Raw genomic sequence first — 25,127 nt, 5'->3', positions numbered from 1 at the left:
AAAAGACTTGCACTACAGACTAGCCTTTCCTGTTGTCAAGCTGTGTGACTTTGCACAAATCACTTCACGCCTCTAATCTTTGTTCTTTTTCCTCTGTGGTGAAGTGAGCACAGTAGATCCGTGTTGCTCAAAGTGTGTGACAAGATATTACGACTGTTATAAGGCAAGAATTTTAATTTCAATTAATATTACCAAAAGAACGATGACAACATACTCATAACTCAAGTACATTATTGTGTAGGATGAGGCTAAAGTGAAAAAAAAAAATGAGTCAACTTAAACACATAAACTAATGTTATAGAGGGAAATGACCAAAACTGCAAAGGTCATACTTGAAAGAAGGCCAACCTTGGCCTTTTATTCAAAGGGCAGAGACCAGGACCAGCACTCAGGCTCCTTGTGCTCTCTTTGGCATTCCCTTTTCCCTGCCCTCCCAGCCTTAAGGGATTCCTATCAACATTATTGAAAAACCTATCCAACATACATCCACTGGTTTGTGGTCTTTTTTTTTTTTTTAAAGATTTTATTTATTTATTTGACAGACAGAGATCACAAGGAGGCAGAGAGGCAGGCAGAGAGAAAGGAGGAAGCAGGCTCCCTGTTGAGCAGAGAGCCTGATGTGTGGCTCGATCCCAGGACCCTGGGATCATGACCTGAGCCGAAGGCAGAGGCTTTAACCCACTGAGCCACCCAGGCGCCCGGTTTATGGTCTTTTGGGACAAAACTGTAATTTGCACAAGTGATCATGTTATCAACTGTAGTTCACAAATAACAGTCTTAGTAAGGCCAATAACATGTCAACTCTCCTTTTGAAATGTTTATAAAATTATCAAATTTTGCTCACAATTTTCCACCCTTCAGTTCTCCACGGACTCTCTCCTCTGCTCCATACATTCATTTTTACTTGACTTCTTAGGATTCATTTTTATTCCAACCAAGGGGATGATTCTAAAAGTAGAAAAGGAAGGAAAATATGAGCATATTTCTGAGCAGTTCTGTAAAACTTGTGCCCAAAGGAGGGACTGAGCAACAGAGGAACTTTGGAATGTCCCCAAATTTCCTTAAACATAAATATTGTGATTAATAACTTCTGGTTTATGGCAAGCTTTGATCTTCCCAGAAAGATGCAACTCATGCAAACTATTATTAGCAAGGAAGTGCGAAACCACTTGATATACTATGATTGATATGCAGGAACTCAATACAGGATGAGCTAGCAAAAACTAGTGTTTGAATCTTAAGGCAAAGCCACAGAAGCTGGGCTGATTTCAAGAATCTGGCTGAGGATTCAGGGGCATGATAAGGGTAACAGATTTACTAACCCTGAGTAGGAGCAAGAAAATGAAAAACAGGATTGAGGGAAATACTTCTTTCCCTTCCCAACACAGCATGCCTTCAGTTGCCAACCTCCCTGGGGTAGGAGGTCCCTTGGAAGTGAGCATCTTGAAATGAGTCCGGAAGGGACTGGGGCCTGATTGGCCCTGCAGGAAATCTGTGTCTGTGAATGTGCCCCTCCAAATCTGTGATGACTTAGGATTAATTTGTTGATATCCTGGTCCCTGGCCACCATCTGCAAGATGCAGAGGCATCAGTGAGACTTGGGTCAAGAAGACTGAAGCATTGTGGGCACACCTAATAAGAGAGCTCCATTCACTTTAACAGGAGAATTGGATTCAATTTGATTCTGCATAATCTGCTCATCTGCCTGAGAAAGGGAAAGTGTTGCAATTCTCCACCTTACCCCAAATTTTATATTTTCTCCTCTTCCTTGGTCTTGTCCCCAGCTGTGAATTCCTTCGGTCCTCTGCTCCTTCCCCCACCTTCATTGAGCCCTTGATTTTATAGATAGTCATGGGCAGACAGCGAGAATTGGTATAGCAGTTCTATCATGAGGGTCATGAGCCCTCGGGTGAGTCATTTTTTTGTCTCCAAGACTCACTTTCTTCCTATGTCAAATAAGGGTAATAGCAGTACATACCTTCTGGTACTTTGGAGAGAATTTAACAAGATGGAGTATCTATGGCACCTTACATGGTTCTTTGCACAGATTCTCAAATAATATCCATTTAGTAAACAACTGTAGCTTTCCCTTATTGAAAACAGAGTACATCTCCCCAGGGAAGATGGAGAAAAATCTTCAGAGTGCTAGGAGGAAATACAATCAATTAAAACATAGTCCCAAAACATATTTTACTGAAAGAGAAAGTATTCTCACTTACACTAGCTGAGATGGTACCTAAACACAGTTGACAATGTTGGCTTTTCTCTCAGTTACTGATTTCAAAGAGATCAAAATCTTACCCCTTTGCATGGAAGAGTGTTTTACCCACCAGTGCAGGCACAGTGGATGCTTTCTGGAGTAAAATATGAGTTTCCTGACTTATTTTTCTGCATCTAAGCCAGGGATTTCATTAAATGAATGGTCTGAGGCTTGGTGCTCAGGCTTTTGCTTCCATGCCAGGCAACAGCTCCAGTGGGCTCTGGGCGTCCTCCAGGCTGGTCTGATCACACTCCAGGTTTTGTGTCTTTCAGCATTGGGGATTTCTCCTAGTAAGGCAGTCAGAACTTTTGTTGCTGCCCTCCCTTATCAAGGGAAAGAGTATATGAGTGAACTTGATACGATTAATAGGGAACTAAAACACAATTATTAGAACTTTCATGAGTAATTGGCAGAGGCATGCCACTCCCTTCATTGTTCTATTCCCAGCACATTGCATTGAGAGTGGTGTGGAACCTTAGCATAAGGTCTCTGGGTTCCTCTGGGTACTGGTGACTAGCTGCGCATTGAGGAAAGTAAGGGATTGGGACCCTAATGAGCTGGCAAATGCATTCACAAATCAAGGTTTTTTTTTCAACTTGTTTCCCCTTAGTAACTAAAGGAATGCTGTTTTGACATTTAGTTGAAACTCAAAGGATGGCCGGAAGACAGAAATCAGTACATACGCTTTTTTTTTTTTTTTTATCTCAATCCAAAGATTTTTTGTTTTTTTTCTTGTTAAGCTTTATCCTACTTTGGAGCCATGGCCAACTAAGAGAAGTGAAATCATAACGGTACTTTTCTTTTTGGCAACAGTTTGTCACAAATCAAATTTACCTGTTTTCCTCCAGATTGTCTCAAAAGGGAATGAGGGCTCCTTTTCCAAGTGGGTTTGATGATTTGAATGTCCATCATATTACACAATGGTGGGTAGTAGAGATAATCTAATTTCTCTCTCCATTAAAAAACAAACAAAAAGGGAAGACAAGAATAAAATGTCCTTATAGGATGTCTTCTGAGAATTGACATGCATTGGCAAAATGTTGTCCCCAAAGAGGCTGGCAGTCTTGGTATGCCAAGAGAATTCCAGAAGAGGTCACCTGCAGAAGGATGGAGCTATAGCAGAGAGAGACCTAATCACAAGGCTTGGCTTCAGATTTGCTCTTGGAATTTCTCTTCCTAAAATAAAAAATCAAAACCCACATCCAATATCATTCATTTCACCTGTTTATTACAAAATATGTTTTCAAGAAATGTTGGAGCAACGCCAACCATCTGCAAAGGAACTAAAGTTGTTAATTGGATAGCAGACTGACCTCCTGTCTGATTCCAGTCCTCCCTGCCTAACAAGCTGGCCACGAACACTGCTACAGTTGTGTGATACACTTTGAGTTTCATCGAACCTACGCTGCAAGGCAGGTCTGAAGCCCAGGAGTCAGCTGGAGCTGCCACAGCAAGCCACTAGGTAGTCATTTACTTTTACACCTTGTTTGTGTATAACCTATTTACATAAATGTATAAATGACACATTGTAAACCACGAGTATATTTGGACAAGAGAAAAGTTCATCTCACCTTTTCTGCAGATGACATACCTTTAGGCCTTCAGTGTTGTTCTCAAAGATAACTCAAAGCAAATGGATCCTTCTTATTAGGTACAAGTATCACAAACATTCCAGAGAACCCAGGAGGTAAAAGACAATGGTAAGGAGAAATTTTTAAGTGTCTTAAAGGTGTTTTCTCATCCAGCCAATTTAGATTATAAACACTCACTCCAAACGAGTTGAGAGTTGGAGGTAAGAAATATACCCAGAACATTTCAACTTCTGAAGAAAATGTTACCTCTTTTGCCTCTTATTCAGTTTGCCTGATAAAAAATTAGATGGGTAAGAACATGTATTACCAAAGTGGAAGGAGGTGAAACCAGGAAGAAACCAACATGAAGAAGAATGATGCTGATAATCTATGAAGACCTACAAAGGAAATTTCTAATCTAATAGTAGTGTCCACATTTTAAAAAGGAAAACTAAACAAGAAGGGGACAAGGAAGGGGAAGAGAAGGAAAAAGAAAGGAAAAACAAAGAATTACATAATTAGTCTTCAGTCTGGGGAAGATTTATTCTGTGTGAATCCATTTACTATTTCTCTTACGTGTGAGAACCATCATCAGATATTGATGGTTGTTCTTGTCCTTTCTTATGTTTGTAGGTCTCCTCTCATCTATTTGGGTGATATTGTAATGGGGTGACATTACATCACCCCTTTACTTGGGTGAATGTGGGGACAGTATCTATCATGCTGGTCACTACCTTTTATTTCAAGAGAAGTAAAACCTATTCTTAAGTAATCTCCTCTTCCTCTTGGAAGCTCCCAAGTGGCAGTACCTCTTATTTCTTTCTTGATATGTGCACATTTTAGTACACAATTATTTAGACCTGGCAGCTTTTAACACAAAAGATATGATGCTGCTGTTCCTACCTTGACCAAGCAGAAAATCCTCAGGGAAATATGAACTTGTTTGAACCCATAACAACTGTTTTAGGGAAACAATGCGTTATTGACCCAACATCTGACTATACATAAAGATTTGTCCTTTGCTACATTTCTATGTTACAGAAAGGTTTTCAATTGATAAATGTCTTTCTATTGCATGCATATTTTATAGAAAAATAATTGCATATCCTCTGCATATAATTTTTCAGTCATGCTACATGTGCTCAAACTGCAGCAAAGAATGAAAGGTGAATATGGTTAAAATTCTCTCCCAAAATTGTAAGTTAAATTAACAAAGATATTTAAAAACAACAAAAAGCTTCCCTTTTCTATCTTAACCTACTTCATCTCAATCTCACATTATTTTAAAGAAAGAAAACTTATTGCATATTCTAGCAAAGTGTATTGGTAGGCAAAGGTTTAACAGAGCCAGAGAGGATGTGCAAGGAGTGAGAAAGTGAATTGATGGATGGATGGTTAAATGAATATAAATGAACTGACACCTTTACAGGAAAATAACATTTCTTTTCTTTTTTTATTCTATAGATCAGTGGGTTTTGTATCTGTAATTCTTTCATATCAGCAAAGAGGAAATAAACTCTCATGTAAATCATTTTCCCCCCATCTGGAGCATATTAAAACCATGCCTTTTTTTTTTTTTCCTTTTAAGCAGACTCCTTTCTCCCTATTTGCTTATCAGTTCATCCACCATTACATTTTAAATGAAATTGCAAGACCCTTGTCCCTCCCCCAAATTTCAGCCTGATGTAGGAAAGTGGGAAGCAGACTTTTCTTGCTTTAGAATAGTGACCTAGATTCAATTACAGATAGACCCAGAAGAGAGAAGTGACACCTCACAATTTTCTTAGAGGTCTTGAAAAAATTAGAAATCCCAAAACAATACTTAATGGAAAAGAATCTGTTTATTTCCCCATTCTTCCATCTTACTTTTTTTTTTTTTTAATCTTAATTGCATTGCTCTGGTACATTTAATTGTTCCTGGTAGAACATTGCAATATGTTTCCCACGGGATATTTAGCATCCTAAGAATGGGCATTTCACAGAAATCTCTGAATTTGGTTTTTGAGAGTGGGTGTCTACATACGGAGTGTGTGCAATACTTCAAGCCGAGCCCAAACAAGATGAAAAATAACCACATACGAGGCGTATTTTACCTTATGTTCTTAAGAAGGCAAACAAATTACATCACAAAAAGCACACCTATTATAATTGCAATGCAGACAAAACATTGAAAGAAAAAAAATAACGGGGGCATATGTATTATACAGCATTCCCAATTACGTGGAAAGATGTGGTCAAAAGAAATAGAGAGGAGAATCCTCTGATTCTGTTTATTGACTTTTATCACTAAATTAAGCATGTAAATGACTCGAACGGGTGGCTTGGTATATTAAATTTAAGAAGAAGAAGAAGAAGAAGAAGAAGAAGAAGAAGAAGAAGAAGAAGAAGAAGAAGAAGAAGAAGGAGAAGAAGAAGAATGATTGTCTCTTCCTTTCCCTTCGTTTCAGATTTCAGCCTGAAACGAGTCTCCTAGAGATAAGAAAGATGGGATTCGGTCCGTGCTGCTCTGGTTGGTCCTACTTATCCCGGAGCAGCGAGGCAGTGGCCTTCCACATAGATTTCCGTTCGGGGTTCACAATAAGCGGTCTCAAACGGGGGCACATTCCTTACCACCTCTACTGCCCCCCAAACAGAGAAGTCAAAATTGGCTGTCCCAAGCCCAATGTGCTTGAGAACCTTCGAGGTGCATGAGGGCGAGACAGGCTGCTGCGGGCAGGAGTGGACTCCTCAACCCTCTCCACGGGTTTGGAGCTGCCAGGCGTAGAAAGAGGGCAGAAGTGGGCTCGCGTCTATGCGGGTATCCAAAATGAAAAAGGGCTGCAAACCGCGCGGAAGTCCGGGGATAAGGTTCAGAAAACAGAGCGGGGGCGCCTCCTTAGATCTCAAACACTTTCGATGGGTGGGTTATCCCCTAGAGATTATTTCAGACCCTGGGAAGTAGTGTTCCGTTGGGCAATGGCCGCAGCAATGGGGCCGTGGGTGCGTGCCCGGCCCTGCAGAAAGGGTCCCCCAGGCCTCACCGGGGAGCGCAGCAGGCACCCGGCCCCGAGGGAGTCGGCAGAGGATTGTTTCATTTCAAAGTGAAAATCTGCAGGCTTTGGGAAACGATATTCAAAAAAGTATATAATCTCCATATGCCGCTCAATGGAGGATCCTCATAATTTACAGCGGCAGATAAGGCTAGAGGGTGTAATAAAAAATCTGAAGCCCTCCCCTCCCCCTCGCCGCCTCCCCGGAATTGCACCTTGGGCAGCGGAGCAGAATCCGGAATGTGAACTTCTCCCGACATATGTTTCCCGCAGATAAGTAAACAATCTGGACGTGAAATGGAAATGGTAATTAATGCAGTAATGCTGTTACACCTCGAGTGTGCAAATCCCATTGACTCGCCGCGCCACGGGGGGTGCCGGGCGAACGGGGACCAGAGGCGAGCGCCTCGACCGCCGGCTCCCTCCCTCCCCTCTCCCTCCTCCCGCGGTCCCCGGGCGGGGCGTCCCGAGAGCCCGCGGGGGCTTGGCCCCGCTACAGGAAGTCGGGAGCCGCTCTTCGGCTCTCGGGACTCCCGGCTCTCCGCCCTCCGTCAGCTAGGCTGAAGCGCCGCTCGCGTCTCTCCCGCGGAGCCCAGCGCGCGCCGCACACCCACCTCCCCTCCCGCCTCTCGCAGCTGTAGGGCCCGAAGAGCCTCCGAGCTCTGAGGGGCCACCGAGCCCTGTGGCACCCAGGAGAGACTGAGCTCTCGAGCCGCGAGCAGCAGGCGACGCGGCGGCGGGGAGGCAGAAGGGGACCTGCTCTCTAGAACGACCGGTCTTCCCCGCTCGCCAACGTCGGGTCTGGGCTTGGTCTCCTCCTTGCTCCCGGCGGAGTGCGGTCCTGCCGGCTGGGCTAGCAGAGCTTCCCTGAAGTCCCTTCCAGCCCTGTCCAGAAGGCACGAATTGCGTTTGATTACCTTTCTCCCTGGCCCAAGAGTGGAAAAGTTTGGAAATGGCCACTGGCCGCCAGAATAGCGCAACTCCTACATTTTGTAGCAAAGAGGAAACGCGGGCTCCTTTTTGTCTGTCCGCCCTGAGGACCCGTTCCCTTCCCCTACTCGGACCAAATTCCTGGGACATTTTGGGGGGTCAGAGAAGATGCCCAGAGCAGGAATTCGAGCGAAGAGGACGAGAATCTAGGGAGGCCGCTCAAGAACTTCCTGGGCCCGAGACCCTTCCAGCTTCTCAAGAGCATAACTCCGACACCCCAACCAGGGACTGGCAGGGGGTCGCGGATGACAGCTAAGCCGGACGCAGGGTCGGGGGCTAGGCGAGGAGGAGGTGTTGAGGCTCTCTTTTCTGCCTCCAGCTCTCTTCCCAGTGCCAGGGCAAACACCACCAAGTCGCCGCCCCGGGAGCGCACAGAGCAAAGGTTAGGCCGAGGCGACCGCGAATCTCCTCGTCCTCGTCTACGCCTGCCCCAGAATTTCTAGCGATTCCCTCCCGTCCACAACTTTATTATTTCCTTAATTACTCTGCAGCTGCCAAGCGCCAACCCTTCTGGTTCCAGGACGAGGCCCAACCCCATAGCGCCAAGAGAGTAACAGCCCAAAGAGTGCCCTCAAAGCTGGGTCGAGCGTCTGGAGGCCAGGGCAGGGCCAAGAGGCTAGGAGGGCGTTCCCCTTGGTCAGGGCGGGGAGGGGGGGGGTTGAGGGCCTGGCGTGTCCTGTACCCAAAACTAACGTGCCCCTTCTGCCTTCCTCTCTCACACTCATACACACGCACAACCCACTCAGCAAATAGAGATGAGAGTTCTTAACACGAATCTTGTGAGTTACATGATATTCAAATTCAAATGACTTGAAATTCATTGTCCTCTTGAACAATGGTGACAAGACCAGAGCTGGGGAGGAGCGGAAAGAGAGTCCTCGAGGACAGCCCTAGCGCCAGGCTCACGGAGTTTTCCGGACCTCGGCAGCCTCAGTTCTCCAGAGAGGCTCCCCACGAGGGAGAGCTTCTCTAGGTAGCGAGGCGCAAATAAAGTCCCCCAGACCCTACCCTGACTGAAACATCACCCTAACGGGAAACTCCAGGAGGTTATCTAGATCCCGTTTTAAAATGCAAATGTTAAGGGGGTTTCAGATGTCAGTCACACCTCAGAGAGATTTATTTTACTTTACATAGCTGGTGTCTCCCACCTATCAAGTTAGTGGTTCTAAGGAAATTAATACTTAAATGGGAAAACTCAGAAACTGGAAGGGGATTAAAGATTTCTGGAGACAGACCCAAAGCTGGGGAAGTGCCTGAAAGGCTGCAGAGGTTATCCACGAGAGGCCAGGAGCGGAAGGGGGCTAACGATCTTGAATCTCCCAAATGATGTGGCCAGTGTGCCCCTGAGCCAGAGGGCGGCCGAGGTTTAAGAAAGACAACCTAACTAAAACCCGAACAACTCTGCCCCTGCCGCACCAGCGCCACCCACTGCCATCTGGAGCCCGTGTCGGTCAGGACTCCAGGGTCCTAGAAAATGGCCAGTAGAGGAGAGGCGAGAGTAAGCGTGCCGTGTTTTGGGGTCAATTTTTTTGTTCCCTGGAAGCAGTCGCAGTCGCAGGCGAGCGGCCCGGGGCCTCTCTGGCACCCTTGCCCCCTGCTCCTGGGAGGCCAAGGCTGCGGACAGAAGCCCGGGACTCCCAGGCTGCGGGACGCGCTCAGAGAGTGAAGGAGTCTACGGAGTCGGCTCCGGCAGGGTCCCGGCCGCCCCGCACGCCACGGGAGTTCGCGTTCTCCCGACCGCACCAAGAGTCTGTCTACGGCGACTCCTGACTGCTCTTTGCTGCGAGTAGCGCGCACGGGAGAAGCGGCTCTCCTTGACTCCGGGCGGGCGGGGCACTCCTCTCCCTACCGGTTTGCTTTAATGATTTTCTTGAAAGAAAGAGACAGTTGTGAGCAAACAGGTTTGACAGGGACTGCGGCCCCCCTCCACACCTCCCCCAGGGGATTTCTTTTTGTCTGCCCCTGACTTCAAAGTCAGTAATCGGCCCCTGTCAGCGGCGTGACGAGGTGGATTTCGGCTGTTTGTTAGGGCGAGTCGCAGCCGCGCACCTCGGCGAGCCTCTGCGGCCCGCGGAAGGCTAGGCAAAGGCAGGCCTTGGGGGGCCGAGGCTGGGGCCAGGCCTAAGGAGGACAGAAAGGGGGGACACAGCCCGACTGGGAAGGAAAGAAGCGAGGGGGAACAGATAGACACGGCTAGAGCTAGGTCTACGGCTTTGGGTCCCGGGACCTGCTCCGGGCCCCGCGCTCTCTACTGGTTTTAACGAGTCTCAATCACACCAAGCCGCGGGCACATGGGCGCCTCCCCGCTACAGCGCACCCCAGTTTCCTGGAGCTCCCTTTGGAGTCTCCAGGGCCGGGCGCAGTCTGGAACCCTGGTTTCAGTTTTCCAGCTTCCGCCGCCGCCGCCCGAGGACCTACCTGGTACCCCTCTCCAGCCTAATCTAACCCGGCACTTTCCCGAACATCCTGGTGGGGCCGTGCGTCCCGGAATTCTCCTCGGGCCGGGGCGCTCTATGCACCTGGGGCGCTGGTGCGCCGGGCTCTGCGGGGAGACACCCAGACCCCTGTAAGCTTCATCTTAGGAGATGTTAAGGGACACTGAGCTATGAGGGAGATCAGAGCGGCTGACAGGACTGTCAGTTAGGGTTATATCAGACAGCGAAACCTCGATGCCTTCGCCCCAGGCCTCCTGGGCTTCCGAGGGGGCGGAAGGAGGGGCCTTCCCTAAGCGCCTAGAGCCCCCAGACCCGACGGCCACCAGAGGCAAGTCACTTCCTAATTGTCTCGATTTGTAAGAGGGTTTTGTGATGCTAAGTAAGCGTGGCGCACCCGCCCGGCCTCCCCCTACACGTCCCCAGGCCGCTTTTGTTTACCTTCGCCTGATCGCTCATTTATTTATCTATCTATTATTTATAGGCGTCCCCTCCTATTCAGCGCCCGTGTATGTTAATTGTGTTATACCATTTAATTCTAACATCGGTCTCAAAAGAGCTCTTAATGAGAAAAGCATATACAACACGGATCACTTTGCTATTCAGCTCAGCCAGATGGACAACTGCTAACTTTTTTTTTTTTTTTTTTTAATAAGGAAAATCCCCCTTTGACAAAGGGGCTTGGATGAATAGGCTCCAAATAACACCTCAAACACTTCTAATTGTTTTGAGGACAATATGCTAATCGGTGGTTTTTGGCTTTGGTGTCTGTTGACAACGTTTCCCTTGCACTTCCAGCCACCGACTCCTTTGGAAGAGGCAGAGGCAAGCCCCCAAATCCCTCAACAGAAGCAGAAAGCAGACAAATCCCTAGGCTGGCCCCCACTCCCATCCCACACCACATCAAAGTCAGTGGGAAAAGCACCCGACCTACCGAAAAACATGCAAGAGCAGGGCTTTGGGGGTGAGACTGGTGAGAGATGGGGTGAGGGAGCACCCTTCCATTTGAGAGCAAGTTCCAAAGAGTTGGGTTGGAAGGCATCAGAATGTCCTTTCTCCCATACGACAAACAGAGCAATCTTGAAGCGAACATTTGCCCAGTGGGGAAAGGAAAGGCTCTTTTGCTTTTTTGTTAAACACCAAGGACTAAAAGTTATTGAATCTTTATGATTTTTTTTCTTTTTTAACTCCGTGCCTGAGCCGTGTTGCTTTCCTTTTTCCTGGGCTCCTGCAGGGTCTAAGTAAAAAGTCTCCCATAGTCCAGAGCAGGAACCTAAGGCACGTTTTTCTATATTTCTTAAACTTTGATTGTTTAACTTAGGAACCAGTATGGAGCCCCAAATCCTAAGAGCCAGCAGCAGCGTTCTTAAGCATCTTTAAAAATTACCACACCAGTCATCCCCCCATGCGTTGAACTTAAACACCCACCACAGGACTGCGTGCGTGGTGCGCAATTGTTCCCAGTACACTATATACTTTTCTCCATTCTTTGGAGTTTAGTTTAAAGGAAAAGAAAATGCACCCAGGTCTCAGAGGTCTGGGTCGGCTTTATTCTTAGCTCATTCGCTCCTTGAAGTGGTCTGACCACTTTGTTAAAGAAGATATAGAAGTGACGTCTGAGGGATAGATACCTTTGTCCAGCCTCTAAAGGCCAATAGCGGGTCCAGAGAGCACGATCGATCCCAACAAATCCGACTCTGGGCCCCTTTGCACTTGGACCACAGGCCACAAGGCTCAGCCCACGCAAGGCCAGTCGCCACTGCTAGAGTCACTCTACGCACTCTAAAACTCTGATGACCCGACTCCACCGGCCCTCAGGCAGGGCTTCCTGACTTCAGATTTTATGCACACGAAAGGTTACTTTTTGCAATGACAGATTGTCTTTATTCAAAACGTCTTTGTTCAACAAATGAACAGAGTAAGGAGGTGAACCTTCTAGGTACATTTCCAAGACATCGTCAAAACATTTATGACCATTTAGGATGTTTTTATTCTTTTAATTTTTGTCGACTTTCTACTTCCTGACTTCATAACCCGACATTCTGTCTAAAAGTAAACTTAGGTATCTAGGAGCACTGCTTTATACAAAGAAAATAATCATGTGGGTCCCTTTGTTTTAACTTTAAAGAAGCAAACACTATCATAGCATGATTTTAAATAGAAATATTTCCCTTTCTGTAGTTTTAAACTTTTAAGACTTTCCCCCCATACATAAAGAGCAAATGGCACCTAGTTGTGTCTGATGGCAAAACACAGAGACACAGCTAACTCTTCAGGGTGCAAAAGAAAAAAATATATATGCATATTCTAGATATAATACCAGGATCTGGGAGTTCTGGAGTCCAAAGCCCATCAGAGGAGAGAGAAGGGGACATAAATAAAGCAAAACTGCCTACTTTTTTTTTTTTTTTTTTTGTCCAAAGGGGGTACAGTCGGAGATTTGTTTTGGGACAGTCAGGATAGGGGCAGCTATATAGCTGTCATATGTTCACAAGTTTCTGGCACCTGTCTGCGCCTTGGGTCCGGGAGGACGCCACTACCATCCCCCTGGAAGAGAGGCAGAGTCTGGGGTGGGGTAGCGGGCAGCGGAACGGCTGACCCAAAGGCGTCTGCAGGACCCGGCGAGGCGCAGAGGACAGGGTGCAGACCCCGCTTCCAGGTCACCCTCCAGGTCTGGTGGGCTGGCCTGGGGTTACATGGCCGTGGCATGGGCTGACGAATAAGGGTCTATGCCAGTCTTGGTCATGCCCGGGAAGAGGATGTAGGCGACGGGGGGCTGCAGGGTGGAGGCAGACCAGGCAGTACAGTTACAGGGCACCACGTAGCCCGGATTGGTGGGGGACGGGTGCGTGTGCGTGTGTTGGCTGGGGCAGCTGAGGCTGCCGAAGGCGCCGTTCTGGTAGCCCAGGGTGGACGCGTAGGGCAGTGCGCCGGTGGCCAAGGTGTGGGGCACTTCACCCATCTTCTGGATGGCGCTTGAGCTAAACTGCGCGGGGTCCAGCAGGGAGTAGGGCGCCGAGGCTGGCGGCAAGAAGGCCCGGGCTTTCTCGGGCGCGCTCAGGAGGCCGTCGGAGGCCCCCACGGGCAGGCCGGCCGCCTTGAGCGGGTCCGTGTCGCCCAGGTAGGGCAGGGGGAAGACATACCTGTCCTTCTTAAGCAGGTTCTTGGGCTTGCGCCGTGGCCGGTACTTGTAGTCCGGGTGTTCCTTCATGTGCTGGGCGCGTAGCCTCTTTGCCTCATCGATGTACGGTCTCTTTTCTGCCTCGGACAGAAGCTTCCATTCGGCGCCTAGGCGTTTGCTGATCTCTGAGTTGTGCATCTTGGGGTTTTCCTGGGCCATCTTGCGCCGCTGGCCTCGGGACCATACCATGAAGGCGTTCATGGGTCGCTTGATGTGGTCTGAAGGTTTGGACATGGTCCCGAAGGCGGCTAGGCGGGTGGGGGTGGGGTGTGTAGGGGCTCTGCAGGCGAGCCTGGGCGCGGTTGTCTATCTGTCTGTTTGTCCGTCCTGAGCCGGTGCTCTGCGCTCCCCTCGCCTCTGCACCGCTGAGGGGAAGCCAGAGAGAAGCGCTAACCCCGCAAAGTTCAGCTGATCATGCCAGTCCCGGCACCCACGCAGGCCCCGGGGTGGGGGGCGAGTGAGGACAGGAGGGGCGGGGGAGGAGAGGGCAGCCAGTCGGGGGCTGCCGGCACCAGAGGGCCCAAGTACCGGAGTCTTTGGGATTAAGTGGCCAGGTAATTTGCTGGCTAGGACAGGAAGCTCCTCCTTCTCCCCCTCTCCACCTTCGCCTTCTCTGGTTCTCTTCTCTCCTATGTCTACCGCTGTGGTTCCCTCCCCCCTCCCGTGGTTTTCCCGGAGCTGCCTTGCCTAGCACAGCACCTGGCTGAGAATGCAGGGAGGCTGGTGAACAAGAGCCAAAAGCGGCGAAGTTCAAAGGCGAGGTGGGCCAGGACAGCACGCACTCTGACATAAGCGCGGGGCGGTGACTCCCCAACCTGGGCGCCAATCAGCAGCAGAGAAGGCAAGGGGGCCCACCTGCCAACGCGCCCGGGGAGGAAAGAGAGAGCGCGACTAGTGGGGGCGGGGAGAGGTGTGAGGGAAAGACGGAGAGAGGGAGAGAACAGAGCGGCCAGCGCAGGACTGGGGACTTAGATTCCACATTGTTTCTGGCACTGTCAACAAATAAAACTCTTCGTGGCTGCTTCCTTTCCCAGTCGTGCAAAGGAGAATTAGGTCTTAGAATACAAAGACCTAGGGATGGGGTAGCGAAGCGAGTGAGCCGAGAGCGCGTGTTGATAAATAGGACAGCCTCGCCGCTAAATGCAAGGACAGCACTACCCTCTTTGTCAAAGATCCTCTGAAAAGAAAAAGAATATATCAAACTCAGGTTAAAGAGTGAAATAAACTTTTCTAGACATACCCTTGGGGCCCTTTGGCGGTGTGCTCACGGGATGCCCCTCCGGCTCCGCCTTCACCTCTGCCCCAGGATGTGGAGCCGGGGCGAATCGCTGGGTCCTGGGCTAGCACAGCGGTGCGTTCCAAGCCATTGCAGGAAGGCCTCGTGTCTGGCAGTGCAGTTTTCAAACCCTGGTTGGTGAGCCTTGAAGAGCGCAGCGATCCGCTCTCCACTTTTGTGGAGCGGCCAGGGAATGGGATTTCCGTCGTGATTCCTAATTACGATATTATATATTTAGGGTTTTTAAACCTCCAACTTCCCCCCTACATCTGTTTGTACGGGAAGGATAGCCTGGAGGCCGGGCCTCCTCCCGATGGGGTACGGGGACTTTCCCGTTGCCCCTTCTGCAGATGCCCTAGAATGGAGTCTCAGGCTGTATGGACACCCAGGGTCGATTTGTCCCTGGGCACCTCTTCCATCTAGCGAGAATTAGAGACTCGTTTCCTGCGTCAGATGAGCATTCTTCGGGTAAAAAGGACGAAATAACCCGCAGAGCCAACCTGCGTGCCTGTTTCCTTTGAATAATTGCCTGCCCAATGTGAAATGCCCTTGGGGGAAATATTTATTAAATGGAAACCATTGTCCCAGGCCCAGCAGGACCTGCGTGTGTTCCAGGCTTATTGGCTTTTGCACCAGCCTCTCTTGGGAGGACCGACCAGAAACGCACAGCTCCGAGGGCTTGAAGGGGTTGGTGGTGGGGGAGGTAAGCAGAAAATAAGGAGGCAGGGAGACGGGCTTTCTTTAGCATGTAGTGTATCAAATTTGAGGGGAAGGCTTTGTGTCTCCTTCCTACCATCCGTGGCATTTCTCATCCTGAGAAGGCTCATCAGAGAGGTGGGTGCTATGCCCATTTTGCAGATTAGTAAACTGAGGTTGAGAAAGGCTAAGTGATTTGCCAAATAACTCCAGTGGGGAGTGGTGATGCCCAGTGTATGATATTTGAAAACCACTATTTTGTTTTCCACCCCAGGCTGCCGCAGGTTTGAAGATTAGATCGAGCGGCAAGCCAAAGGCGAACCCTTGATTCTCGGAGCCATTGAAACCTGCCATGTAGATAAAGCTCACCGGAAGACTGACCTTAATGTCTGCTCTTGTTTCACTTAGGCTCTGGTCAGTATCCTGGCTTCCCTGGCCGTAGACTACATTACTCTCAGCACCAGCCCTGGCCTTCACCCTGCCCTCTAACCTTGTTCTCTGCAAGAAGTTTCACTTAGCTTGGCATACCAGGAAGTAGAGGTGTTTTCCATCCCAGTCCGGGAAGGGTGTCAAGAGTCTCAGGCAACCCCTACTCAGATCGGACTAGCCTGTGGACTAAGCGCTGCGCTCAGAGCCTGCCAGGGATGAAGGTCTAAGAGCCAGGCAGTTTGAGTTCCACTGGGCGATCTCCAAGGACTGAGGAAAGAGTGACAGAAATGCTCGTATCTGCAGAGAGCTATAGCATCTGGCGGAGACCCGCTGACTCTCACTCCGGAACCCTCAGGGGACACCAAATCCACACACGAAGTTAATGGGCTAATGCAAACAAACCTCTAAGAAACTGCTCAAGAAGGGGATCTGGCACAAATTCCTAGACCCTTTCTCTCTTCGCAGCCTCTGAGCCAACTCATTCCCGTTGCCCCAAGGCAACTCCCGGCAAGCATGCGCCCTTCTTCACTTCCTCAAATTTCCTCCTCCACCTCCAGTCAGCGCTACTCTCTAAACATCTTACACTCCCTCCTAGTTCGTAATCCAAGACTCCTGAGCGGTTTAGTACAAAGGGCAAGCAATGGTGGGGTGGCAGTTTGTGGGCAGGGCCCCAAAGTACTTCCCACGGTTCCGGAGCCGCAGACGCCAAATGACTGCACCGATCCTGGAGGGAGCCAGTATCCCCTTGCGCATCTTGGCCTTGAGACTCGAATTCGCGCGGGCAGGGTACTGAGGGTTGAGGGCCTTGCCTTCCCGGCTTGGCATCCCGGTGTCTCTAGGCGAACCGCGCAGCCGCTGACAACCCTTACACAGTGCTGGTTGGCTGCGGGTTTATTCAAGACTCAGTTCTGGGCCCCTCGAAGGAGTTCCCGTGATCCCGGAGTCTTTACCGGTGCTGTCTCCAGCCCATGCCTCTACCTTCTTCTGAGCTGTCCCTCTAAGCTCTGCCTCCTCGCCAGGCCTAGATCACTAGGCAGACGTGGAGAGGTGGCCCCTGGGGGGAGTCAGCAGCTTTGGTCACCGCCCGAACAGGTCTTAAGACAAAGGTCGCCTAAATGAGCCCCAGTTTTCTTCGCCACCTGAAGCTGGTACCTCAGGCGGTCAGGCCACTCCCCAAAGCTGGAAACCTCCTAGGGAGGAGGCTTTTCCGCTTCCGCGTTTGCGGGAAGAATCCACGTACTCCCTTAAGTATGTATGCGCACCTTTACGCAGCGCAATAACTCAAAGCACCGCGCGTGCCAGACTAAGCCTTGTGTCTGGACACCTGAGGAATAGGAATGCTGCCAGCGAAGTGTCCTGCTTCGTGTAGAAGTGAAGGAGGGACCTCGGAGGTCACGACCTATCTACTTCTGGCCCAGCTCCCTCCCCACCCCCATCCTCCCCGGACTCCGCATGGTCCTAGGTGCGCCTTGCTTTTCGGCGGCTTTGGGTCTTGAAAGGGAGCATCTCCTTTCTCCTTTCAGCCAACTCCTAATGGTACTTCAGATCTCTTTCAAGGCTTCACCTCCTCTGGGGAGACCACTTCGATTCCCCTGCTGGGCTAAGACCCCTTCCTATGCTCTCACTCTCACGTCCGCTCCAACTCATGCCCCTTTCCCAGCCTCGCGTGGAGCTCTGTAGTAGCCCGTGTAGTCCATCAGACTTCGAGCTCCTTGGAGGCAGTAACTGCATGTTTTATCTTTGAGCGCCCAGTGTCCGCGCAACTCCGAGTGCAAAGAAGACGCTAGATAGTTTTTTCTGCTCCGGCTTAAACTTTTACAACAGGCCTTTCCCAACCTTGCGGCAGCTGGGGGAATATCCCAGGCGTAGCCTGATAGAGCCAAACGCGGGATTCCCGGGCTTCCAGGCCCGCACCCACCTGCCTGGCCTCAGCGTTCTGCCTCCCTCCAGCCACCACCTCCTCCTCCCTAGTGGGCTGAAGGTCTCAGCTCCTAGGCCTCCGGGACCGAACGACAGAGCGCCGAGAGGAATGCGCGCAAATGGTGATTTGGAGAACACGGCTGTGGGGTGGAGGACGTGAGGGAAGCTTGCCACTCGGCCCGCGCCCGGTATGTTTTCGGAAGAGGCCAGGAGAGCCAACCGCGTTCGCATTGGCTGAGGCGCCGGGCACTCGCAGAATGCCAGTCCTGCGGACTTACCGCAGCCCCGCCGGCATTCCGGAAGAGGAACTGAGGAAGTTCCAGGTATCGGTTTCAGGGACCCTCCGCGCCTCCCTAGCTCGCTGCGGAGAGTGTGAGAGCGAGGCATACTCAGGTGTTTACAAGAGCGTTAATCCAGCCCGTCCATGAGCGTCCACAACCTAGGAGTCAACATCGAGGATAAGAAATTGAGCTTGGGAAAAAATGCACCTTGGTCAAATTATAAACAAAATTTTTCTTATTGCCAAAAATATTGTAATATTAGGCACCCCTGCTTTTTCTTTATCCGTGTTCAGACATATATCCCGTAAAGGACGCAGGACTCTCTCTGGTCCTATTAGGACTTTTTTTGGGGGTAATTGCTGTAGGATCTTCCCTCCAGAAATCAGCCCACCTCACTGGTCTTGAAATTTTTAAAAAACTTTAAGTGTCCCTCGAAGCCAAGATGGCACAGGAGAGCATGGCTTTCACCAAGAAACAATGAGAAAGCTAACTTAACCGGGCCCCACATGCCTGAAGTGCCTGCTACCTCACGTTTGCAAGGCCCAGCTGGAAAACCTGCTTGATTGGGCTGAAGGACACAGCTGTCTCAACACCAAGAGCCTGCCCAGGTAAGGAGAATTTTTGATACTTCAAACTGCCTTACCTTAGCAGGAATCTGTTTGAAGCAGAGCTCACGTGATTCACGGACTTGGTGAAAACTAGTGGAGGATTGCACAACATCTACACGCATATCCCAAAAAATGGAATGGGTGGGAGCAGCAGTAGGGCTTTGATATCTCTCTATTCATTCATTCATAGCCTATTTATTGAGCACCTACTATGTGCTAGGCACCATGCTGGGATACAGCAGTGAACAAGACCTGCAAAGGTCCTTCTCCCATGGAGCTTCCAGCCCGATGGAAGACAGACAAAAAACAAGAAACAAATCCTGGGGTGATTCCTGGTTCCACCACCCAGTAGCTGCATCACTTCAGGCAAGGTTCTTAACTTGTGTCCTGGTCTCTTCACCTGTAGTGGGTATAATGGATTATTATCAGAGCTAAATAAGTTATTATAATGAAAACCCTTAAAACGGTGCTTGGCATGTAGAAACTGCTCAATAAAGGTCAGATTGTCTTATTTTATAATTCATAAATAAGTTATTTTTCTGTTAGTGTTCAGTGGCATAAAGGGAATCAGGGTGATGGGACAGGCTGAGGGAAGGAAGTCTCATTTACATTGGGTGATCAGGAAGCTGAACACAAGAAGGCAGCCTGATAAAGAAAAGGGAGAAAAAGTAGAAGCAGCAGGAAATCTCACTGTCTGGAGAGGTGACTAACTAAGGATGCCTGAGAATGTAAGGGACCAGGGTGGCTGAAACCTGGCCATAACCCTGGGAGAGTTTAAGGTAAAGGCTGGGTGAGGTTGGCAGCTTCTGTATTACCCAGGGCCTTCTAGGCTCCACAAAGAGTTTAAGTTTTATTCTAAGTGTACTGGGAAATCACTGGAATGAGACACACCAAAATTAGGTAACAATCCTAGAACCACACATACAAAATACTGGTTAGGAGACACTCTGCTTCTAATCTATTTAGATTTCTCTAAATAGATGAAAGGAAATTTAAGGTAAGGAGGAACCTTACCTTAAATTATGGGCCAGAAACTTTATAAATGGAAAAACTTTAGTTGGCCCTGGGGTCAGCTCTTTACTGTGCCTTAAAAAATAAGGCTACTTCTGCTGAGTATTTTGGATTCCTCTTATCTCTCCTTTCCCTTTGGGAAGCTAAGGGGGAAAAAGAAAGGATGGTCATAGCTCTTCATGAATCTGAAAATTTGTCCACTGATATTCAGTACATATTAGCAGCTTAATGGGTCCCTGACTTACTCTTCCTACTTCCCACCAAGTGGTCCTTTCCTCTGTCCCTGTGGAGAATGACAGGCCTCTGAGCTGGCCCTTTCTTGAGACACTGAATCTACATATAGGCATCTTGAATATCTCAGACTGAGAAATAGAGGATTTATATGTGAGCAAGTGATGTTTCTTGAAATTAAAAAATTCCAGTGTTTATACAACTAGGAGAGACATTTTATTCTAAAATAAAAGCCAAAAGAATGTCAACATTGTATGCTTCTGTCTTGGGTTTTATTGTGTTCAGGTGTTTCACATGCATTAGGGATCCCCCACCCCCATTCTTCTGATTTAAGAATCCTTGGTCAGCTTTTTCATAAATAATACTCTTTAAGACTCTTTTGCCTAATGCAATCGGCCAAGTTATTGGAGCATACATTCTCTTGCCAGTTTTATCACAAATTATGCACTGCAGAGGATAAGACCAAACTCTGGCAACAAGCCCCAATCAAGGATCAGAATAACACTTCTTTTTGTACCTACCTCTGCTCACAGCCTAAATAGCAGGAAATATTGGGGCACTCAGCAAAAGGTGCAACATAAAGTGTGTTTCTTTTCAAGTACTTGTTGTTTCTTTAAAGCATCATTTTTACATGTTCTGAAGACCAACCCCTTGGTATTTTATTTAATACTGAAGTATTTGTTAAGTTGATTTGTTAAGCTGATGCAGTTCAAGACCTAGAGCTTCCAATTACTGTGAGACCTTAGGCAAATTACTGGACTTCTTTTGGCTTCTCTTTTCTCAGTTGCAGAATAGGGATGATAATACATTGGATGGTTAGGAACCTGAACACAGGTTGTTTGGTTGGTTGGTTGGCTGGCTATCAGCCTTGCTATTGCATATCTATTGCTGTGTAACAATTACTCCTAAAACTTAATGGCTTAAAATAACAAATTTTTATTATTTCATATGTTTTCTGAGGTCAAGAATTCAGGAGTTGCTTAGCTGGGTGGTTCTGACTCAGGGTCTCTTAAAGGAGTACAGTCTAGGTGTTGCTGGGGTTGCAGTCACCTGAAGGCTTGGCTGACTTGAAGGATATGCTTCCAGGCTCACTCATGGAGCTATTGGCAGGGTGCCTCAGTTCCTTACCACACTGGCCTCTTCATAAGAACTACTTGCAACATGGCATTTTGGTTCCCCTTGTGCAAATGATATGACAGGGACCAAGACAGATTTCAGGTATGGTGTGGGAGGAGACTACACAAGGGAGCAAATACTAGAAGGAAGGATCACTGAAGGCAGTTCTGGAGATTAATCACCACTACAGGCTCCAAGTGGGTAACAAAGGAAAGAGCTTTAAAGGCAGCAAAACACTGTGAATCTAAGTTACCCACACTGGTTGTTTCTTCCAGACATGATCACAGCTTATTCCTGGTAGAATTGTGCAGAGAAACCCATTTTGCCTTGAATTCTACCTCTTCTGTCTGTCAGTGCATGTTTGGTCTTGCTGGGGTTGGCCCTTACTCATTTTCCAGTTTCCTTAACACCATCCTACTTGTCACCATTTTCATCCCCAAACTGTGTCTTGTTAACTTCTGTCAGCTTCTATGAGCTAACAGGCTCACTCATTATGGTGCTGAGAAGGGACTCAAAGAGCTAGGTTTAAGGAGAGGGCTGCAGGAGACCCTGGTCAGTGGGCCTATGATGGGGAGATGATAGGCAGTCTTATCAATACCGTTGAGCAGGGAGCCTCTAGCAGCACCCCTGAAATGATACCACTTCACTCTCTGTTTGCTCTTCAGCTAGTCTGGATCCTGAAAAATACAGTTTGATAAAATATGAAAATTAGTCAACACTCAGTTGCCGAGGAGCCAGTACATTGACTTGGAGTATGCTGATCAATTTGACATTTTTCTTTTTGTTGTTGTTTTTATTTAACTTTTGGTTTTACTGAAATAATCTGTTATATATATTCTGAAATAATCTGCTCACTTAATTTAAAAAAGCAGAAAATACTAAAGTCTCTTGCCTCAGGAAACTCCTGCTCTTTGTAAACCCCAAAGTGACTCTTCCCAAAGATAGTCATTTTCCATTCTTTGTGAATCTCTTTAGGTCTCCATGTTTCTAAAAAGTGTGCAAACTGCTATTTACTGGCCTGATAGTCGAGGAATTAGCTTTCTGATCCCACCCCCATGCCATCTGCTTTCTCTCCTCCACCTTTCTGATGAAGTTCCGTTACAGGTTGGTTTTTGTTGTTATTAAATTAACAGTATTTACATTATTATACCTATAGAGATATTCACAGTTGAACATTGTAGGGTATTATGACAACTTCCATTTCCTACTTGCCACAATTGCCCTCTTCTCCCACTTCCAAAGTAACAGCTTTGTAGCTGTTACTAACTCTCCCCAGTTAGCTGTTACTAACTCGCCCCTCATACAATTTCGCACTAGGTCTGCCATGTCAGGAAGTCTACCATTCTAATCTCTTTCTTGAAGACGTCCTTTCTGGAGCTCCTTTCCTTCTGGGTTGAGTTTCCTAGCTTCTGTCTCTCACACCTTCCCCGTTCTTATTTACTCCAAGGCTTAGTTGGAGTGTACCTTCCAGTGTTTTCACCAGGTTGAAGAGATGGCATGACCGCGGCATTCCTCAATAGGAATTTTTTTTTTAAATTTTTAATTTTTTATTATGTTATTTTAGTCACCATATAATACGTCATTAGTTTTTGGTGTAGTGTTCCAAGACTCATTGTTTGCGTATAATACCCAGTGCTCCATGCAATCCGTGCCCCCTCCTTAATACCTATCCCCGGGTTCACCCATCCCCTACTCCCTCCCTTCTAAAACCCTCAGTTTGTTTCCTGAAGTCCATAGTCTCTCATGATTCATCTCCCCCTCTGGTTCTCCCCCTTCATCTTTCCCTTCCTTCCCCTAATGACCTCCATGCTATTCCTAGGTTCCACTAGTAAGTGAAGCCATATGATAATTGACTCTCTCTGCTTGATTTACTTCACTCAGCATAATCTCCTCTAGTCCCATCCATGTTGATACAAATGGTGGGTATTCATCTTTTCTGATGGCTGAGTCATATTAATAGAAATCTGTTTAAGTCTTACTGTTCCGGTCTGGAACAGGTGCTTCTCTGTCTGCTGCCTAGGGTCCCCTTCACTTCCCTCCTGTGTTGGAGCTCCAGTTTTTGTGTCCTGTCTTCCCCTCTCAGGCTTTATACTTCATGTTTGCAGGAATGTCTACATTATTTTATTTAATACTCCGTAAGTCTAGGTGGAGAAACCTTTATTATCCTCATTTTGAAGATGAAGAAACTGATGCCTAAAAAGTCAGAGAGGACTTGCCCATAGTTATAGAGCTAATAAGTGGTGGAGCCAAGATTTGAACTCATGTGTTTTCTGACTCAAGAGCTTGCCTATTGCTATCCGAATCCCCTCTGTGTGAACATGGTGTGAGGCAGAAGAGGGACTGTGGATTCTTGAGATCTGTGTCTTAAGAAGACTCCTTGAAAAGGGACCTTGATCATCTTCCTCCAGGAAAGGATGGGAAGGATTGCATAGGCTGAGGGGAGGGAAAGAGGGAAAGAGGTCGGGGGAATCTGTATGCATTGGGGCAGGTGTATGGATGGGGTGGAGAAATCGCTGTGAACCAGAAAAAGGTGAAAGTTTAGGCAAACCAGGTCTCAGTGTCACTGGATGTTAGAATGAGGGGCTGGCAATTTATCAGATGGGCAACAAAAATGGTAGGTTTTGGAGATAAGGAGTGAGAGGCTAACAGTGGAACTTCATGAAGTGCAGTATGAGAATGTTATATGGATAGATGGAGATGGGAAGACACTGGAATTTACTCTGTGCTTATTTACTGTCTTTATTCTGGGTAAGCATGTGCAATGTCTCTGCTAATGTAACATTCACTTCAATAAATTCCCCTAAATTTATACTTTTATCAGAAAGCAGAAATGTCTACTCTGCTGATGAGGACTTATTTTGGTTTATTATTATGGTTTTAACCAAATATATCTTGCAGCAGCTCTTTGCTAAAAATATTTTTAGGTTTGTACTTACTATGCTAGGGAGTGGATTGATTCTCTTATCAACCTAGGTTCAAGAGCTAAATTCTGTAGGATAATTTTAGCAATGATTAGTCTTCAAATAAATCAGGGCAGTCCATTTATAATCCTAGGATTATAATTTAAAAGGTAATCTCAGTCCTTGTATTCCATAGTACTTATCACACACTGAGATTCCTTGTTTATTAATCTCCACAATAGACACAAGCTTGTGAGAGAAAGAAGCCACCTTGGAATGGCACAATGAGGGTCACTTATGTACATGCATATCATGGGGCCAGGATTGATACACAGGTTTATCTGATCTTACTCTATCATACGGGCTTGCTGAAATAGTTCTTTAAAGATGTTGAAACATAAGGCATACTTATTAGATATATGAAGATGATTTTGAGCTAAGTAACTAGGTCAGATATCTTGAAGTTGTTTTGCAGTACCGGTAGGTGGCACAGAACCCTCTCCTCCATTGTTTTTGTTTGTTTGTTTGTTTTTCGTTTTGTTTTTTTTTAAGATTGTATGTATTTATGTGGGGGGGGGGAGGGAGAGAGGATGGATAGGGGGAGGGGCAGAGGGAGAGGGAGAAGCAAGCTCTCTGTCAAGCAGGAAGCCCAACACAAGCTCAATCCCAGAACTATGGAATCATGACCTAAGCCGAAGACAAATGCTTAACTGACTGAGCCACCCAGGTACACCCTCCCTTCTATCATTATTTTCTGATTTGTAACATGAAATCTGTGAGACAAAGCTCACTGGCCAACCAAGAGTCATTTCCCCTATTCTTCCTTGTTAATCAGACCTTCAATTTTTTAAAAATTTTTTATTTTTTATAAACATATATTTTTATCCCCAGGGGTACAGGTCTGTGAATCGCCAGGTTTACATACTTCACAGCACTCACCATAGCACATACCCTCCCCAATGTCCATAATAACTAGCACTTAGGGGCTGCTTGATTAAACCAATAATAGACTCTCCATCTGCTTGCCAGGGATGGGTTTAAAGGTGGGCATGTGACCCAGGCTGGCTGAGTGGAAGTCTGCTCTGGTGTGAGGTTTTGGGAAATGTTTTCCTTGCTTTTCAAAAGAGTTGCACAGGAGGAAATGATGCCGTTTTTCTGTTTGGGGATGTTGTTGTCAGCATATCACCACAATTGCC

The 25,127-nt window shown here is 47.6% G+C and overlaps 1 protein-coding gene across 1 annotated transcript; it reads right to left on the bottom strand.

Moving 5' to 3' along the window:
• Window positions 1–12,138: 12,138 nt before the first annotated feature.
• Window positions 12,139–14,199, bottom strand: SOX14 (SRY-box transcription factor 14). The gene has a single exon (XM_032361245.1). It carries the CDS (start codon window positions 13,695–13,697, stop codon window positions 12,975–12,977), a length of 723 nt encoding a protein of 240 aa, XP_032217136.1. The 5' UTR covers window positions 13,698–14,199; the 3' UTR covers window positions 12,139–12,974.
• Between the last annotated feature and the right edge of the window lie 10,928 nt (window positions 14,200–25,127).

Source organism: Mustela erminea, chromosome 1, assembly GCF_009829155.1.
Source record: "Mustela erminea isolate mMusErm1 chromosome 1, mMusErm1.Pri, whole genome shotgun sequence".
NCBI lineage: Eukaryota > Metazoa > Chordata > Mammalia > Carnivora > Mustelidae > Mustela > Mustela erminea.
The sequence above is the reverse complement of the archived record's forward strand: the minus strand, read 5'-3'. Positions and strand labels throughout refer to the sequence as shown.

Bases quoted from the DNA above. Each gene is read 5' to 3' on its own strand.
- SOX14 (XM_032361245.1), bottom strand. From the start codon at position 13,697: ATGTCCAAACCTTCAGACCACATCAAGCGACCCATGAACGCCTTCATG.